This window comes from Pyxicephalus adspersus, chromosome 6 (genome assembly GCF_032062135.1).
Source record: "Pyxicephalus adspersus chromosome 6, UCB_Pads_2.0, whole genome shotgun sequence".
Classification (NCBI taxonomy): Eukaryota; Metazoa; Chordata; class Amphibia; order Anura; family Pyxicephalidae; genus Pyxicephalus; species Pyxicephalus adspersus.
In genome coordinates this window covers 60,021,213-60,041,982 of record NC_092863.1, presented here as the reverse complement: position 1 = coordinate 60,041,982, position 20,770 = coordinate 60,021,213, and the positions used below count along the sequence as shown (strand labels likewise).

At 34.9% G+C, this 20,770-nt stretch overlaps 1 protein-coding gene across 1 annotated transcript in view; it reads left to right on the top strand.

Annotated features, from left to right (window-relative positions):
- Positions 1 to 20,770, top strand: part of ADAMTS19 (ADAM metallopeptidase with thrombospondin type 1 motif 19) — a 114,993-nt gene that overhangs the window by 36,762 nt on the left and 57,461 nt on the right. Inside the window, exons 8-10 of the mRNA XM_072413949.1 lie at positions 6,482 to 6,587; positions 9,922 to 10,062; positions 13,693 to 13,843. Of these exons, the coding sequence (XP_072270050.1) occupies positions 6,482 to 6,587; positions 9,922 to 10,062; positions 13,693 to 13,843 (398 nt within the window). The remainder of the gene's footprint in view (positions 1 to 6,481; positions 6,588 to 9,921; positions 10,063 to 13,692; positions 13,844 to 20,770) is intronic.

Sequence of the window (20,770 nt, the reverse complement as noted above, 5' to 3'; positions counted from 1 at the left end):
ACGAACTAATAGAAACTGACCAGAGGTGCACCTATATCTCAGGAACAAAATTTCTGATTGTCCTAAAGTTACAAAGGATGTTTCATGAGCACAATATTCTTATTAAAACAGCATTGAAACATATGCCATTAATTTAGGTACATTTATTTTAATTGTATTTTAATTTAATATTGTATGTATACTTTTAAAACCTGTAAAAAAACATTTCTTTGATTTAACATTATAGCTTTTTTTTTTCCTTTTCCTGTATAATATAAGTTTGGAGGAAATAAATACCTGGGCAACGCCGGGTAATCAGCTAGTGTAGCTATAATTTTCAGATGGTCATCAATTGTCATGTGACATCAATGTGTTGTGACAAACAAAAACATATACTAATACATAAACACTTTATATAAATATATCATTTAGATTACCCATATAGGTGTTACATTAGTAGAGACATAAGTTGAGATTTGGCTGTTCATATCTTGAAAAAAAAAGTGTTATAGAATGAATCAACAAGTTGAGGTCTAGACAAGAACTGGTACTAAACTAAAGGAGGGCACAGAGAAACCATCACAGTAATTTTATGTAATGTGTAAAAGGGTTTAGCAGCACATGCATGGAAATGATCATCAGTGTGGGAATTAGCTATGCTGAAACTTACACTAGAACTAGCATTTTACGAAAACATATTTTTCTTAAAAAGCTGACAAATATCAAGTATGTCTTGACATATGAAACATACCTTTACCTGGCCCAGAGATAAGAGAAGGGGTTACTCAAGAATATCCATATTTTATGCCCTTATCATCACTGAAAGCTCCTAAATCTTGTTAACATTCTTTTGTGGGAAAATAAACTTTTCAGGTGATGTCCTTTCATCACTGCTGTAAATATGGTATTCTCTTACAACAAGTCGATGGCAGTTCCACTCCTTACCTCACTTTCGTTTTTCCAAAGGATCACACAAGAGAATGAAAATGCAGCTGCTTGTCAGGCATATTACCTTGTTGGATAATAAGTGTCATTAGCTTTCAATATTAATAAATTTGTTTTGGATTTTTATCCACAATGTGAATGTAGTCTTAGTTTTCTTCTTTCTTTCCATATGAAGGTGTCAAATGAAGTGTCCCTCTCCATTTTTTTTCCCCTTTTTGTTGTTTTGTGTTTGATTTTTTTCTTGACTGTTTTTGCTTCAGAAGCAAATTCAGGTTAGGACTTGCTCTGGGATCGAATGATCCCCGTCGCTCCCAGGGGCTGGCAAATTTGACACCTGGCAGCAGTGAGCATACTGTACCACTCACTGCTACCCCCATTTATTCTCTATGGGACTGCTATGGGAAGAAGATACTTCCTCAAGGCAGCAATTCCCTGGCAAGAGAAAACAAACAGCACTGCAATATTGTGTCCATTCTGAACTTACCCCTGAAGCTGCTAGACATGTCAGTACAGCTAAAGGGTGCATGCTCTGCCCCTTATTTGGAAAGAATGAGGGCAGGGTTACAGGCTTTAGGGTGTGGTATTGTGGTTGGTCTGGTGGACACATACTGTATATCAGTACAGCTGAAGGCATGCAAGTTCTGCCCTTTAATTTGGTAGGATGAGGGCAGGATTACAGAGCATGGGGGCCTTGTGGTTGGTCTGGTAGATATAAATGACAGGACAGCTGAAGGGGCGCAAGTTCTGACCCTTATTTGGAAATAATGAGGGCAGGGTTAGAGGATATAGGGGCTCTGTGGTTGGTCTGGTAGACCTATATGTCAGTACAGCTAAATGAGTGCTATTTCTGCCTTTTATTAGGATAGGATGAGGGCAGGGTTACAAAGAAAGGAGAGGAGGAAGGCAGTGTTACAGAAGACTCACTGCCTTCCTCCCCACATTTCTTGCATTCTAAGTTTTCTCCTCTGACAGCTGAAGGGGCGGGGAGGAAGGCAGCATTACAGAAGCCCCGCTGCCTTCCTCCTCATCCCCTTCAGCTGTCAGCAGAGAAAGTAAGTCGCAAGTCAATTTGCAAGTCGCTGGGCCAAATCCCAAAGTGGAGTTGCAAGTCGTTCATTAGGCGACTCGAGTTCCAACCTCTGCATATATGTCAGTACAGCTAAAGGGGTGCAAGTTCTGCACCTTACTTGGATAAAATTATAATTTTAAACTATAGGTTGACTTTACTTGCAGTATCCTAATACCACCTTGCACTAATATGGCTTTATTACAGGGCATTCCCAATGCTAAGGATTACTACTCTAAGCAAACCTGTTCATAAAACTCATTGGGTTTTGATATTGAATTGTAGAATCCTGATAATAAATGCAATGATTTCCAATTCCAGTTGGTAAATTTTAGTTAACAAGAATGATTTGAATAATTTTACTTTAAAGCTATAGGGGACCTGTGGTTGGTCTGAAAAGAATGCATATAGACAAGGGAGAACTGATTAGTGGCCCTTTAGACTATTTTACCAGTTCATTGACTGAAAAAGTTCATGTATTAGTGGATCAACTAGTTCACACCAGCCAACCAGCCTATCCACTGAGACTTGTGCAAACCATTTGGTCTTCTCTATGACCATCTCATTTCCATTATCCAGATATGTTTTCAAAAGCAAAGTCATTATAAGAACGGATATACTGTATTTAAATGCTTGCATAGTGTAGTCATTTTTTCCTTACTACATAAAGTACTTTGTTATTTACATAAGGATTACATTCTGTGACTCATGATTTAACTATAATATTTTTACATAACTTGTGATCAAATGCTTAGTGAACCTCTGTTAAACAACCTTACATCACAGACTTTCTAAGCATTACTAATTTGCTTCTCATGGTTCTCCAAACTAATTGAGTAATGTGAATGGTGCTTGTTAAATAGTTCAGACAAAGCTGCAACCTTAACAGATTCAGAAATTGAGAACAGGAATTTGTAGTGTAAAGTAAGCTGTATTGTATGTTGTATGAGAGCTTTATATCTCAAGAACAAGTGAAATCTTATACCAGGTATTGCAGCTGTTGATAGATTTTAGTTTATGCAGTAATTTGTCATTATCCTTGGAGTTTGATGTATATTCACCAATTTCTTTTTAAAACAACATTTTTATAATGTGAAATGGAATTCACCATATAGACTCCATCCAATATCTTAGAACAGCAAACCCCTCAAACATAGAGATGAATAAAGTATATAAATATCATTCATAAAGTGTCGTAGCAAGATCTAGTTAGCTTGAAACTGATCTGCCAAAAATATTCATAATTAACAAATATCACTTACTGTATGGGTTCTTTAAACCTAGTATTTTTTTTATTTATTGCCACACTTTTGTCTGATTCCTTGGAAAGACATGGCAAATGCTTGAAACAGGACAGGCCTCTTTTTCTACAAAGTATTACACATATACATATCTACATGTTGATTTGCAATGCTAATGCTGCCCAGATTGCTGCTGCATTGTTCCAGTGTGGTCATAAAAACACGTGTACATTGCATATGTTGCCCATTGTACAGTCACAGTTGGGATAAATATTTCATATCATGGAAGAATGCTGTAACTATTTGTGATGGCTCCAGGAAAGATTTTAAAGCCAGCGATAAAGCATTGTAGTATTACATCATCATGTAATTATGTAAGAATAACTCTGATTAACTTTTTGCAGCTGTATTATGAGCTAAATTAGGTGACAATACAATTTAATTCATTTACCCAATAAATGAAGATTAGATGAGTTTACATAAATTTAATTCAATGAAGACTTAGATTTTGAACATATCTGCTGTATTTAAAATGGATGTTGAGGTAATGAGTTCTTTACAATTTCTGTATTTGTTTTAAATACAAAACAACATTATACAAGGCCTTTACTAGTTCAAATTAACTAAGTCTTGCCTACACATATTTCATCTATGTGTTGATGAGCTAAGTGGCTCTTAGAAATACATTGGCAATGCTTAATGCTTAATATTATCATCAATAAACTGTATTTATATGGGGCCAACATTATGCAGCTTTGTACATTAAATAGGGGTTGCCAATGACAGACAGATACAAATAAGAACACAGGAGGAGGATAGGACCCTGACCAAAAGAGCTTGCAATCTAAACGGTGAAAATAAATCTACCTTCTACAATGTAATAACATTCACATTCACTCATCTAATTACTTAAGGGAAACCGATACCTGTTGGTTGCACATGTTCAACATTGCTGATAGCCTTTACTGCTATAATGGTAGTGTGGGATGTTTCTTCCATTCCTACCGTGTTTCCCCGAAATTTTTTTTCATTAAAAAAAGTATATAAGACCTACCCTGAAAATAAGACCTAGTGTGTTTTTGGAAACCCAAAAAAATATAAGACAGTGTCTTATTTTCGGGGAAACACGGTAAATACATCATACCCTTATGCAACATTGCAGGCATAAGCATAAATAACTTCACATAATAATGTATGGTTTAAAATGGAATACAAGTTAAAACATTTACTCTCTTCTTGTAGATTTGCCACACCATTATTAGTTTTACTGAGCTGAGTGGGTGGAAGGTATTCTAAGTTCAGATCCACTGTAAAGAGTAAATGAAACCTGGGAAATTCTTCCGGACAGATGAAAAGACAGCAAAAATGTTCACTTGAACAGCTCTCCCTCTAGACAGAATATGACCTAACTAGGAAATATGGCTGTTACTGGCTCTAGTGTGTCCAGAAATAGGGAGGGAGAATTTTTGGCATTACTTTTGGGACAAAACTGTCTTAGGCACTCCTGATAACTTAACACCCAAATAAACATTTGTAATTTATTACTGTATTGCAGAGATGCTGCATATCCAGTAACATAATAATGTTAATACCTATATGTCTATAGCATTTTTGTTACTTTTTTCAATTAGGAGAAGCGGCAAGGATTGAATCCTTTTACCGCAGGTGCAAAGGTGATCTCCTGTGGTTCAGTATGACCTACACACACACATTGCTGTTGATTAGAGCAGTTTGGAGGGCAGCATTTTCATTATTGTATACCAGTAGTATCCAACTGCAGTCCTCGAAGGAGAAATACAAGCCAGGATTTTGGAATTAAAAGCCATTTTAAAGCCATTGTAAATTTTTCAGTCCTGGAACAGATCCATTTCAAGTTTGCTGGATCACCCAGGTTCTCTCATAATAGTCTATTTTCTCATGTCTTGGAGAACTTTGATAAATCAGTCCCACTATGTCTCTTCTGCAATATATGATTTTTACCTGTCTGTTCACTATATTTTGGACAATGTAAATGCATTGCTTAGTGTACAAACCTGGCATATGCCAGGTGCCTGGATAAAAGAAACTTCTGGAGTGCTGGAGTTACATCATCCAAACAAGTTCAATCAATATGGATGATGATCCTGAACTCGGAAACAAAAAGTTATCAACCCCAGTGAAGGAGCTCTTAGACACTGCATTCCTGGAGAGGAGGTAAATATAGGTAAAGCATGAAAAGCAGTAATGAAAATGAAAAGCAGTAACATAATTAATAAAGCCCCACCTATACCCATGCTATAAGCACTGTGCAGCGATTCATCTCAAACTGCACAGCAGCAGCACTAATGTTTTTAAAGTAATTCCCAAATGGGTTGGTTTAATAAATGAATATGGGCAGCCCTTACAGCAAACTAAATTTTCTACTTTCAAGGGGTATTCTACTTACCTTACCTAGATTATATGAAGCTCTGCTATTTCACAATTCAATCATGTGCAAGGAAAAATACTAATATTTTAGATTTCCTTATATGTGATTGGGTATTCTTTACAAAGTTTATTTTTTCCACGCTCATTAAGCTAAGTGAAATAATTCACCCTAGTAAGTGAAAAGCCTAAATTTGTTTAGTAAATCGCACCCAATACATCTGCTCTAAAAGTTATAGTTGAGCTGCACAACTTCAACATTTGAGTTGTTTTGATGTGAATTTTGAGGCTGAATGCTCCACAGTGCCTGCAGCTACAGAAGGTCAGTGTTTTAAGGTCTATTTACTGCTTTTTAGGAATTCCTAGGTACTTTGATGCCCATAGCCTGGCCACTTTGTCTTATCACTACTATGGATACTATCCTAGCAGCTGTTAGATAACTATAAGAGTCTATCTTGTGAAAATTTTAACAGTGATCACTGAACAAAGGGGGGGGGGGGGGCTAAACTATTTTAATTTTACCCATATATTAGCACTTTTCACTTACATTTGTTAGTAAGCAAAAAATACAGACTGTTACTATACTTTTAAATTGTCTGGGAGTGCATTGGTATCCTTTAATACCCATATATTTGAATACAAATATAAAGAATTGCAGTCTCGTAAGTATGACTTTAGAACCAATTACCTAAGCAAACACATAAAGCTATAAAAAATCATAAAAAATATGAAATGAAAAAAAAAAAAATATTTAAAAACAATATGACCAAAACAGAAACTGTGCTAAAACTTTCTGCGTTGTGTTAATCAAAACATTTTCTAATAAAACATTCAAAATGTATTTCAGGTATTGCATATCTTAATGGAATGTGCAGTGATAAAAGAAAATGCATCATCGCAGAAGACAATGGGCTAAACCTTGCTTTTACGATTGCTCATGAGATGGGTCATAAGTAAGTTTTTATGAAAACAATTTACATTTTATTAAACAATACAAATAGATGGATGGAGAGTATCTGATCATTACATAAAGACTTCATATATTGTGGCAATATTTATAAATGCAGCACCGGAGGAACATTTTTTTCTTAATATTTCTTCACCACCCTCACCACTACACTACTAACTTTTTCTTTGTACAACATTCAGAATTACTTGCACCAGTTTTAGTAGATGGAAGTTTGGGTAGATGGAAGAATGGATTTGTACCATTTACTATTTTTAATTGATAAATGATTGTAACAAATGCAATATTAAATGGCATACAATCAGTGTGGTCGATAAAAAAGATAAATTATCACCCAGTGTAACTTTAATCCAAAATAAAAAAGTGTACAAAGAAAAAAAACATCTAAAGGTACAATCAAATTCCAAAGTTAATTAAAAAAGAAAGTTAATTCTTAACTTTTATTGAATTGTAATGCCCTAGACAGGCTGATTCTTTTCCTCTTCATTGTTTAATACCAGATTTCTTTACACTGTCTATTATTTAGATATACAGAAAAGCTTGTAAAGGTCTGAAAAAAGATGTAGAACTGGCAGTAAGATAATAAGATTCACCACATCTGTTACATGGACTTTGTTCACTTTAGTTATAAAAAAATCATCTGTCTGGAAAACCTGCTTTGTCTGAACGTAATTCAAAGTTTAAATTCTTTCCTAAAATAAATTGGTCCAAAGGTAGCAAAATAAAAGAATTTATGCAAACTTTAATATTTTAATTTATAAAATAGCGTTTTGTCTGGTCAAGAATATAGAAAAGGCACATTTTCCAAAAAAAAAAAAAAAACAATTTAATTCATTTTAAAAAAGGTAAAATTATTTGCATGAAAGATGTCATAATAATGAGAAAGGCAAAGTACAAAAATAGTGAAAAAATAACATAAAAGAAGTCTATAAATAAAGATTAATTTGTAATAAGTATTGGTTCTTGCCTCTGCTAGACATGAATAATGTAGAGCCACCTCTCTATTGATTCTATTAAAGCATGGTTTGTAGGTAGAAGAGAAAGAAAGAGGTTTGAAGCTCAAAGGTTTTGTGCAAAAGAGTTAATTGTGTATTTTTCTATTTACAGTTAGTACATACATATTAATACAATATAGTTTTTTCACTATATATCCTGTATCCTGTTAATATTACAAGGTTTGGATATTTCTCCTAGACATAGATTTGCTAACACCATATAGGTTAGCAAAAGGAACCTATTAAGGTCAAGTTGTTCCTGACGTGTTTCGCCGATTATAGGCTTCCTCAAGGCTGTGTTGTTGCAGAAGTTGTATGGTTTCTATATAGTACAGATAAAAATATACCATCAGAGATTACAGTTTATTATGAAAATATTCTATTTAAATGTTTTTTAGGATATTTAACTAGGGCTATTATTCAACTTGTTGCATTACATTGCATTGAAAAATGTTATGCATTAATAACATAAATGTTGGATTAAAGATAATCATGTTAATACCATCTTAGTAAAAAAGTATTAGATAAAACCAATCTACCTTTTTACTAAAATGACCTTTGAGTCTCAAACCTCTTTCTCTTCTACCTACAAACCATGCTTTAAATAGAGATTAAACAACCTTGTAAAATATATTTTTCATCAAATCAAGCGAAGAATATCACCATAAAATCATTGATACATACTGCTGACTGCAAACTTTGACTGAATGCTATATTTCTTTTAATCACTGCAATTTATTTTTATTAGTAGATCTGGTTTATAGAAAGGTTCATTTATATTAATATGTTTAAAGCTTAAAAAAACAGCAAGTTTAAGTTGTGTTGCTGCTCTCTAATCTAAGGATATAAATAAAAAAAAACAACTTTTAGTATCACAAGACTTTATCATTGAAAGCCCTTTTGGCAGATGTTTTAAAAACAAAATGTAAAGAGTTTATCATGAAAAATTCATTACAGTTGGCACAAGTTTTTGGATGTTTATGATTGTTTGGCTGAAACATTTATTACAATAGTATTTACAATAAAAAACATGTTTATTTGACCAGACAACCATATGCTCAGCTGACAATGAAATGATTTAGCTGTTTGTTATATCATACACAGTCGTGTAGGCTTTTCTCCAATAGTGATTAAAGAGTAAGCACTCCATTGTTCAGGTGAAGCGCTTTGGAAGCTAGCCACAACATCCATCACCAATAATAGATAAGCATATTCAAGGGTTGATTTATTAAAGCAATAGTTCATTTTCATTTTATAAATCAAATATTCACTTAGCTCAGTAAGTAAAGTGAACCTATGTTTACTTAAATCATCTCATCATGTGCAAGCAAAAATTGGTTTTTTAACCTTTACTTTTAAAGCCATCACTCTTGTGTTGAATAGAAAAGAGAATGGCTAATAATACCCTTTTCTGTCCAATTCATGTCATTTCAATTCCTGTTCCAGAGACACAATAAAAAGTGAGAGAAAATGAGAATTTTCCATTCTTCAACACTTGTTACCATTACAACATTGGCTTGGTTTTTTACTAATTAAAAACAATTATGTAGCATGTGTTTTTTAGGATGCAAACCCAATACCAAGTACAGATCAAGACAGAAAAAAAACATAACAATCAGCTTTAATAAACGTATAGTTTGGTTCATATACATTCTCATATAGTATATATATATATATATATATATATATATATATATATTTATTTAAGAGGAAATAATGTAATATGTATAATATAACTCTCATTTGTAAAAAAAACTTTTTTTCCTAAACATTTGCGCTTGAATTGATGAAACTGCTCTTTCCTCACCTAGTGATGCACCTAATGGTATACAATAATGATAGATTGTTAATACAATCACATATAGGCGAGTTGTGTGAAATTAGCTTTGCTTTAATATCCTAATTAGGGGATTACCCAGTCTTTCCTTTCCATTATTTTTTTGTTTTCCATATACCTAATATACATATTTAAACATTTTTTTTTCATGAAAGGAGTTTATAATATAGTGCAGAATAGATTTGTTTAATCCATCACTATCATAAGTAGTTAAAGTTTATGATCTGATTGCGCTCTACACAAGGCTTTACAGGTCAATTCAACTAGCATTATGTATATCCTACTTTGAATTCCAATACTCTATATTGAAAACACATGCACCAAGAAGTTTACAGTAAATATTTGAATTATTTATATAACTAGTAAACGTATAACATTCATAATGCATTCATGTTTAAAGGTATTTAGATACTAAACCTGCTACATTTGAAAGAGGATGGTTGTATAAGTTTGTGTGATGATTTTTCTTTTACATGTGACAAAACCAGCATGGGTATCAATCACGACAATGACCACCCATCTTGTGCAGACGGCCTTCACATTATGTCAGGGGAATGGATCAAGGGGCAGAATCTTGGAGATGTTTCTTGGTCCAGATGTAGCAGAGAAGACCTTGAAAGATTTCTAAGGTAATTATTTTGGATTGTGGAAATAACATTAGATCTTATGTCCAACGGATCTTCCCATCAATCTTATGTTATTGTAGAAGCAAAGTAATAAGTTATTTAAACATCTGTGTCTTAAAACATTTATAATTTACTAAGTCAAGTTACTGTTGCACTCTAATGCATATCAAATGTCACATTATAAATTGTTCAAGTCATCTACCTTACAACCTTTAGATGTTATTACATTGTCTCATGCAATTTACAGCAGATGGCATTTTAATGAGTCACCAGAACAAACATTACTTAAATAAACATTTTGTTAATTCCACTTGTTAGCTACACATTATACCAATGACTTCATGTCCAGAAATAATTCATTGATATGGTTTATTATTTAAAGCAAGAATATCATTCTAGGCTTCATTTAATGTAAAAAGCAAATTAAAAGTATTAAAAGTACTAAATAACAAAATGATCATTAATTGTACTGTGATCAATAAAAAGAACCAATCTGCAGTTTCTAGAAAACACTCCAAATCTAAAGCTGTTAAAAGCCATTTAATACTGTCACAGTACTCATATAGAGGATGTGAAGCTGTGTGTAAAAATCCACTTCAATTAATCTTTCTTTTGTCTCCCCCTATTACTGAGATCAGTCAACCAAGAAAGGGAAAAAACAGTTCCAAACAATCAGGAAATGAGGAAATATGGTAAAGTGTTTAGAAAGACTGCATAATACATGATTTACCTACAAACGTCCGATTTCAAGTGTGAGGCTTCACAGCTGCTATCTAGACATGTCAGGGGGGACAATAAAGAGGTCACCAAAGGCACTATTTATATTTTCTGATAGAATGAAGAATAAAGCTCCGTACACATTTGCAATAATTATCCTTGTAAATGAATGACTAACGACCGATCGTCCGATAATCGAATCGGTAATCGTTAACAAAAAAAGTGCACAACGACTGAGCAAACGAGGATTGTCGCTGGAAACAAACGACTGTCCCGACAGATCTGATTGAGCGACGCTCGTTTACTACTTATTGTGTGTACGGTTGTTCAGTGATCGTGGATGTTTCTGCAATACGCTTTCTACTTTACATGTCACTTTCTAGTGTGTGTACACTATTGGTGGATTATATTTGAACGATCGTATTGTTACAACATGTACAGAATTGTACACAATGCGATCATTCAAAATAATCGTGCATAATCGTTAGTCGTTCATTTTCTAACGATAATTATTGCAACTGTTTGCCTAGCTTAAGTGGAATAACATGGTTTAGTTTAAAGTGATTTTATATGTTTCTTTTTAGAAGCAAAGGGGCTTCTACTGACTTTTGTGGAGGTCTATCATTGCATCCTGCTTCCAATCTGCTAGGTAACCTCACAGTGGTTCACATATCTAGCTGCATGTTGCCCAGTTGAAAACATTGAGATCTGTGAATGAGATGAGAGTTGGAAACAAAGTACCAGTGCCCCGTATTGCATACTCTGCCCTGCCTCCTCCTACATATCCTGTTCTGTGTAGATACAGAACAAAACAGGGGAGGTTATTCCCCTATTGCCACCCATACATTTACATGACACTTTTATATTTGATTCTCAAAATCTAACCCTCACACCTGACTATGGGGAGGGAGTTGTAGTCTTGTAGAAGGCAGATGCCACTGATAACTGGCCATTAGGAAACCCTGATATGAAAGTAAATAGAGAATGCTGATAGGAAGAGAGGGCACTTGGGAAAAGGATTTGTATGTAAATCTGAAAGCAAGTAGGCAAATACTCATTTTGTTTTACAAACAGGACCTCTGAGGTTCATCCAAATATGTGCCTTTTCTGAGAGATGGAAAATGAATCTCCTTGTAAACATGCTGGGCTCTTTGAGTAAAACAGAGGAAACATTGACTATGAACAGAAATCTATTCATAACAACATTTTATTATATGCAGTTGTAAAACTTCCCAAAATGATATGTCTCAGTTGATGCTTGAATGCAAAAATTGCTAAAAAGTCTATCTCAACAAATAATACACTCTATCCAGCACATCCTTCAGCTTTTCGGGGGCACACTGTGTAAGAAGGTATAACAGGTTCTTGAACACATTTGACCCAGAAAGATGGTGGTGGAAGGTGAGATGGAAGAGTTTCCTTTGGAGTAGGGTGGGAAAAGGTCAAGCCATCCTTTTTCTTAAGGGAGGCACAGAGCCAAGGATGGTATTCCCTTAGGAACACCTAGGATCTCTAGTTAATTTTTTTCAGGGGGAAGAATTAGAACCCTCTGGTAATTCGCAACAGCAACAAAGATAAAATAAAATGATTTTAGTTAATAAAGTAGTGAAAGGCTATATCCCATGTCAGAGTTGTATGTCTGTTGGTAGCCTTATTAAAGTCTTTCCTTCAATTCCTGTCTGAATAAACTGTTGTCATCACAACAAGAAGTAAAGGTAAAAACTTTAAAAGTAAAATCCCAACAGAAGTTTAATTCTTTCCAAATCCAAACTTTAAAACAAACTGTACGATCTGCTGCCGTTAAAACTGTGTGTCTGATCATCAAGATGTTATTTCCTTTTTGCATGTCCGAAATCTTCAGTAATGTTTCTAGGAATCACAAGATTCTCCAGTGGCACCAATTGGTGACATGGAAAGTGAAGTGAGCAGTGCTGAAGGGAAAGTAAGCACTTGGCATTAGATGTGGTGTGCATAGAAATAAATAGTGGCTAGATGAAGAGATCAATAAATGGAAAGATGTCTTCTGGCTCTGGCCTCTGGCTCATGGGAAGGAGTCAAGGGTAACAGGGCTCCTTTTGGAGAAAGTGAGAAGGCTCGTGGATTGAACTGTCTTTTATTAGCAATATCACTGATCATTGCATCTACATGCTCACCTAATAAGCAGACAAGTGATTTTTGGTTCTAGTGATGAAGACAAGGCTTTACCTTTACTCACTAACAGTAAAGTGAAATGTTTTGCAAATGCATGTAATAAAGTAATAGGATGGTCAGTTTAATAAACTTGATTTGCAAAACATTTCACTTTACTGTTAGTGAGTAAAGGTAAAGCCTTGTCTTCATCACTAGCACCAAAAATCACTTGTCTGCTTATTAGGTTTTTTATCACAAAAAAAAATCTGAAGCACATAATAGAAAATAGAGAAATGTCAAAATTTAATTTTCTTAATTTCTTAATTTCTTAATTTCTTAATTAATTAATTAAGAATTAATTTTTTTAATTTTTTTTTGTTTTGCCTAGCTTCTTTTTTTTGTACTGATGAATACAATTTTCAGTTTTACTGTTATTTAATAGTATTTGGCAGCTGTGCCTGGGATTGTCCCTGAAAATGTGGGACAGTTGGCCAGTATGCGCAGAAATTTGGGAGTGTGTTCAGGTTCAGCCAGTTCATTCTAGGAATTATTGGTAACTTTCCATTGCCCATCTCTGTTCTAGGGCAAGGCTTTTCAGATGTTTTGAATTTCTGTTAAACAGACAGTCAGACAGTAAACAGTTCTTTATTCCCCAGTGCAAACCTGAATAAAATTGTAATAACATTTGTTCTTTGACTTTTTATTCATAAAACATGTTTATGGCAGTTTAATCATAACCACCTCTCATTTTGTTCTTGTCTTTTGAAACTCTGCTTGTGTTGCCAGGTCAAAGGCCAGTAACTGTTTGCTGCAGACAAATCCCCAAAGCATCAGCTCTGTCATTATTCCCTCCAAGCTGCCAGGCATGACGTATACAGCAGATGAACAATGTCAAATTCTCTTTGGACCCACAGCATCCTTTTGTCAAGAAATGCAGGTACAGTGCATCATAAAATGTCTATAACATCTATTCTCTAAAACATATGTTGCTAATCACTGACTCTGGGGATAATAAATCCACTCTGAAAATTAGTTTGTGTTTTTATTGCATTGTGTCACATGGGTTAGGGCTTACTTTGTAGGCAAAACAGACTATATTCAGAGATTTGTTAGTAATATGTGTTTAATGGGCATATAACAAGGATAGCTATTGCAAAAAAATGGGATTTCCAAGAAGTACAATTTTCTATTAGACTGTAATGTCTCTGTGTAGCAATAATGAGTTATTGCTTCCTCCTATACCATGGTAAAGAAAAATTCAGAAATGGCTTCTGTAGGTAAAACCTTGCTTTTTTCTCCATCTGCAAAAATAGGGTGGAAGTGTTAGAGAGGAGACAGAGGAGCATGTAAAGGAGAGTGGTTATAGGTAAGAGGGAAAATAAGAAAGCATGGAGGTGAGAGAGAAAATATGAAAAAGAAAATATGGCAGGAAAAGTTGAAAAGAGAAGGGATAGGAAGGTTCTCTCAAAATCTTCCTTAGATGGTATCATGCACCCTTGCTGTTTCTAATTTCCCCATCTATAACACGCTCTCCCCATTATGCTGGAGGTGCAATGTAGAAATGGCCAATCAATTCCATATAGAATGAAAGTAAAATTCAGTATTTTATTGTATTTCTGACCCCACATAATGTATTACAAAACCAACACAATGCTAGCCCTCTTAAGCTTACAGATGAAATTCCCTACTTCCATTACTCGGGTATGGCATATTTTGTTTGCACCTAGACTTGCAATTACCAGTTTATTGAAACCCAACATGTCTCCAATTATTAATTGAGTGTTTTCCTAATATGACTGAGAAAATGCTACTTTACCCTGACTTTGTTTACCAAACTGTACAGATCCCCATGTAAGCAAAGGTTTTTTGGTCCCCTAGACCAGGGGTCAGCAACCTTTACTATCAAAAGAGCCATTTTGCCTCCTCTTCCACTAAAGAAAAATAATCTGGAGCCGCAAAACATAACACAGTTTAAAAAAGTTTTAATATTCTTTTAATTTTACCTGTTACAACAAGTGTGCATGTGTAGGCCTACTTTGAAATAAATTAAACACTGAACTATGCCCCTAGAAGCCTCCAGCTTCTAATGTATCATCCTGTTACATTAGAAGCTGGAGGCTTCTAACGTAACAGGGTAGATTTTTTTGATGGGCAGAGTTCTTTATGTTCTGACGATGCCTTAGCGATGAAATTTTCAGGGGTGTTAGCCACAGGTGTCCCTCATTTGCAGCTTTAATTTTGTTCACCTGTACCCCCCAATCTTGAGTAATTGGGGTTCAGGTGCTAGAAGCCTCCAGCAATGTGTAACAGGGTAGATTATTTTGATGGGCAGAGTTCTTTATTTTCTGACGATGCCTTAGCGATTCAATTGTAGGTGGTGTTAGCCATAAGTGTCCCCCACTTGCACCTCTATTTTGGTCACCTGTGCTCCCCCCTCGTTCCAGAGAAATTGGGGTTCAGATGCTAGATGCTTCCAGCAATGTGTAACAGGGTAGATTTTTTTGATAGGCGGAGTTTTTATGAATTTTTAAGAGGTGTTAGCCACAGGTGTCCCGTACTTGCAACTCAAATTTTTTTCACCTGTACCCCCGTTTCCAGATAAATTGGGGTTTAGGTGCTAGAAGCCTCCAACAATGTGTAACAGGGTAGGGGTTTTTTGATGGGTGGAGTTTTTAGGAGGTGTTAGCCACAGGTGTCCCCCACTTGCACCTCTAATTTTGTTCACCTGTACCCCCTTCCTGTTCCAGAGAAATCGGGGTTCAGGTGCCTCCAGCAATGTGTAACGGTAGATTTTTTTGATGGGCAGAGTTCTTTATGTTCTGATGATAGCCTAACAATTACATTTTAGGGGGTGTTAGTCACAGGTGTCCCCCACTTGCACCTACATTTTTGGTTTTGTACAGCTCCCCATTCCAGAGGAATTGGGGTTCAAAGGAGGGGGATGTCATTGTACACACCCATTTGTACACGCCCCGTGGTAGATTTATTTCACTGGTAGATTTTTTTCATTAGAACACCGGATAGGGAATCCCCCTCCTCCACAGTTTCTTGGGAGGAAGGGGATCCCCCATCAGAGATCTCCCCGTGGCAGCCGAAGGGAGCCACAACAAGGAGGCTGAAGAGCCGCATGCGGCTCCGGAGCCGCAGGTTGCAGACCCCTGCCCTAGACTGACGTCTAATGCAGATAGTAGTCAAATGTTCTATAGCAATTAAGTTTAAAAGACAGAATTTATGTTTGATTTGTTGGTTAAGGCATCTGCAAGGCCTATCATTTTAATATACAGCATACTTATAGTTACATATATTTCTTAGTTTTTTCCTTGTTTAATTTATGTACCTTGTCCTTTGTTTTAAGTGTTTATAATTACTATGTTTTATAGGAGTTATACATCCTTATTATTTAGAATTTTTCTGTATTTTTTTCTGCATATACGCTAATAATACATATTTAATAGAAAAGGTGAAAGGAAAAACGATAGAAATAGAATAGAGATAAAAAAGGTGGAAAAAGACAGAAGAGAGGAGAGGGGGTTGGGGGCAGTGCACAAAGAAGTGTAGGGGGCAAAGAAGAGAAGAAGCATGAGACAGTAAAGTAACAAGTGGAAGAAAAATTAAAAGTGTGGGGAGGAAAGGGGTAGAATATAGAGGATTATAGTGGGGGGCTATTATTTTTTTGTTTGTTTTTTTTACAAATGCAGTAAATATAAGACAAAAACAAATACATTCCAAAATATTATGTAACAAAATACTGACTTTCTCATCTAAACAGGTACATATACCTGTGGAAAATTGATTTTTTTCCATCATATTCTATTGCTAAGTTACCTATTAGGTCAACCATTTTAATTAAAATATATGATGACAAATTCTACTTGCCTAAAAAACTTTGTATTGTTGTGCACAATTCTGATAGACGGCTATAGTGCAGGTAAATATTTTGATTGTTTTGAAATGGGAGAGAGTAAAGGTAAAATGAATACAAGGAGGTCAGATGGAACCTTTTCAGAGACAAGGTCACCTTACACAGCATGTGCGAAATGGCAGTGTCACTATACCATTAGATATTAGGGAGCAGAGGAACTTTAACAGCAACCCTAACAATGCCAGTGTTGACACATTGATCACATGGCTTTGTTGGTATACAAGAATTTCATCATTATTTGTGTTGGCTCAACAGTTGACATTTATTTCCATATCAGCACTGTCATAGTATTTACATTTTCTTTTTTTTTTTTTCATGCCGATTGCGGGAAATTTTGTGTCAAAATATCTCCAGTTATTACTATACATAGTATTCGGGAATATGTTAAAATAGCTAATGTATTTTAAATGCACAGTTCTCAGTTTTAATCTTATTCTGATGTACATGATTTAGTAATGATTACTGTACCAGATATTTTTTGTATGATCTAATTTTTTTTTAGTACATGTACCTGCATTTAATGGACAATTTGGGATTTTGTAAAAGAACATTAATTGTCAGGACAGTTTTAGGTCAGTGGTTAAATAAAATTCTGATGTAACAGGTACTTATAATTGTTATTAATGATTTCCTAAGCATCACTCAAAAGTTCTGTCAGTATAAGTAAAGTATGCTCAGCTGTCAACTCTCCATGAACTCAAAGTCAGTATCTCTGGTCCGCTGAGTATTTTAATTTTCTTGTAATACTGGTATGAAAATGTAAATGGATTGGAGAGGCAAGGCCGTAGCTATGGCAGGTCATGCAGTTGTTACATCACTTGACTGTACAACAGAACACATGTTCCTAATTGGAGACATGTTCCAGAGAGCTTTTTGAGAGCTGAGGCCTCCCTAGAAAATAGTACTGTAGGGTCTAGTAATTTCTAATTACATTTTTTTAAGGTATGCTAAATACAGAAATCTATGACCGCATTGCAGCTTGTGTATTATACAACAGATATGTGTCAAGTGGAGGGTCAGCACTTAGGGCAGCCATGACACATAGCTGTCTTGGAACACATCAAGTGCTACACATTTAACTTCTCTTCTGCTACAGATCTCCAGAAAGAAGCAGCTGACTTGAGAATTTTTTTTTAGTCTTCAGAACAGTTTACTGCAAATATAGCATACAAAATCAAAGGAATACTTGAATCTAGTTTGTATGCCTGAACCGCAAACTCAGTGGTGGGTACCTAGACCTATTATAGTGATCCAGTTTAGGACTCTAAGGCATATTCATTGGAGCAAATGGTTTCATACAGTTTAAGCTACACAATTAGCATTTACTATTTACATTCCATTAATTGTATGTAAATATTACACTAATTCACTTATTGACATGTATGTGGAGTGCTGACAGAAATACCCAACAAAAAATATTAATAGAATATTATCATTGGATGCTAGACTGTAGCTTTTTTAAGTCCGATATTTATTAAATATTGTATTCAACACTTTTCAGCCTAGTGGTGGAACTCAGCTCTAGTTCTTCACATTCCCATATGATTATTTTACCGTGATAGGCTCAGACTCAGACATTCCCTCAAATATTTCCTCGTAGGAATCCTTCAGGTCCCTATGTTTCAATGGCAGTGAATAATTTTCTGAGCAGTATTGATGAAATGATGTTGTGATCAGTATATGTTGTAAATAAATCTGAAGAGTAGGGGATCAATAACACTCTATACTAATTGGCCCATTGTGGATTTCCATTTAGAGTGAGACAATGAAAAAGTGGTCCGGCAGTGCTGGATTTTTTCTTTAGAAAAAAAACATATTAGAATTATTGACCACATTTTCTTGCAATAGAAGTATATATTTTGTGTAACACATACAATATAATGTCTGGTCCAGCATTGTCCCTTTACAATAAAATCTAGGTGGGAAGTACGTAAAGACAGCTCAACAGAGCAAATGAGTTAACTCACACAGGGGGAAACCTTGAACTTTGTGGAAGTAATACATAAAAGGTAAGCTGGGGGTTTCTGGGGTGTATCATAAAACAGGGTCAGCACATATTACAAATATACTTTCCTTATTTGACTCACCACCTAGTCCATAGAAACAAGTTTCTGGACTGATGATAGTACTCTGGCATTCTTTACCTTTCAGAACTTTTTATAAGCAGTCAGGGAAAAGAAAAAAACAATCACACTTTTCCTGCACTAAGCAAACAGCTGGGATAGATAAAGTAAGAAAAAGAGACTGATATGGAGACACTTGTAAGTAAGCATCGGGTGTAATGTTGTAAATACACTTCTGAAGTCGCCTATGCTCTGAAAGAAAATTTTATTGCTTCAGGTTGAAAAGAGATTTCAAATTTTGTCAAGACTGTCCATAATATCTGAACTGTCCAACTGTCTATGATTATTCTGAGATACATGCAGACTTATTTCATACAGATGTGTTGACTGCGGTGCAGAAAAAGTAACATCTGGTTTCAAATAATTTCTTAACACCAGGATATTTTTTAAAGTGCTAACTTGGAACATATTTAAAAGAACAGCATCTGTTAATTCAGCACTATAATCAGATTTGTAAAAACTACAACCCACATCAACAAAATAAAATGCACTTCCAGGTTCTTGTTATAATTAAAACTTAATTACATATTTTAAACTGCAGAGTAGACAATACCATATAACAAAATTACATTACGAATTTATGTTATGCATGAAACAACTCATTATCATTTTAATGTACTCTTTTTTCATGGAGTACAGGTTTTACCTTTCAATTTCAGCACCCTCAGGACATGGGCTTTGCTGAACTAGATCATTTTCTGGATCAGTAGATGTGCTGGAATCCAGGATTCCAGACTTTGGGATCACAGCCAAATTAGGACTTTTTCTGAATCGTGAGTGGTTCCATATCAATTACAAAGTTTTTACAGTAATTTAATTATTGGGTACAGTTAAATTAATTCTGTCTGCTCTAACTTCCATTAGCAGATTAATATTTTGTTTATATGAAATAAACATTAAAATAAAATGGACAAACATATTAGAGTAACATTTGTTTTAATTATTTTAAACCTATTATGAAACCCAATTCTGTAACCAAATTTGCATTTTGGGTCTGAGAATGCTAAAGTTTTATTTATTTTAATGCTAGCTTTAAAAAGTGCTAAATAAAATGAGGAGGTTCAGCTTTATTTTACAAAAACACCAAATTAAATCATACTTTTTATGGCATTTTTAAGATGATATAAAAGAGTGGATAACACTTTTAATTAATGATAAAATGTTTTTTTTAATACCTTTTTTTTTTTAATTTGAAGGGGAGGACCCCTTCCCTTTCGTCTTTATCGCCACGGCAAAAAAACTAAATGGGAAACCCAGAGCTCCTTGGGATACATATGTCTCCTATCCCAGAAGGTTTCAGGCTGCGCAGAAGGGGCTTTCCTAGAATGTAAAAGAAAGGGCCAATCTCATGCATGTGCAGTGAGTTGGGCACTTACCTTTTACATTTTTAGGATGAAACATTACCCGACCTAGCGCCTGTGCAGTGTGAGATCGGGTGGTGTAAGCAGAAAAATGAGGAAGGTGGAAGAGGATGGTGGCACCCATTTGGTTTTGATGCAGGACCAACTGAAATTGGATTGTGTAGGGATTGAGGGCTTGTTAAAGTTTAAAGTAAGTGTTTTTTATGTGAAATGAGAGTTTTTTTGTATTGAATCACATATTAATAATAAACCTTAATGGTATACAGGTACAGGCGAACTCTTACTTTCTTTTTAAAAGTCCCGTCTATAGTCTCTTCTCATCATATAGATCCCTATTAAATAGAAATATGTGTGTTACAGGTATTCAGATAACAAATAGTATTATTTATATGACTTAAGCTGCGTACACACGTCCAATTTTTATCGTTGGAAATGAACGACGAACGAACGACGAACGA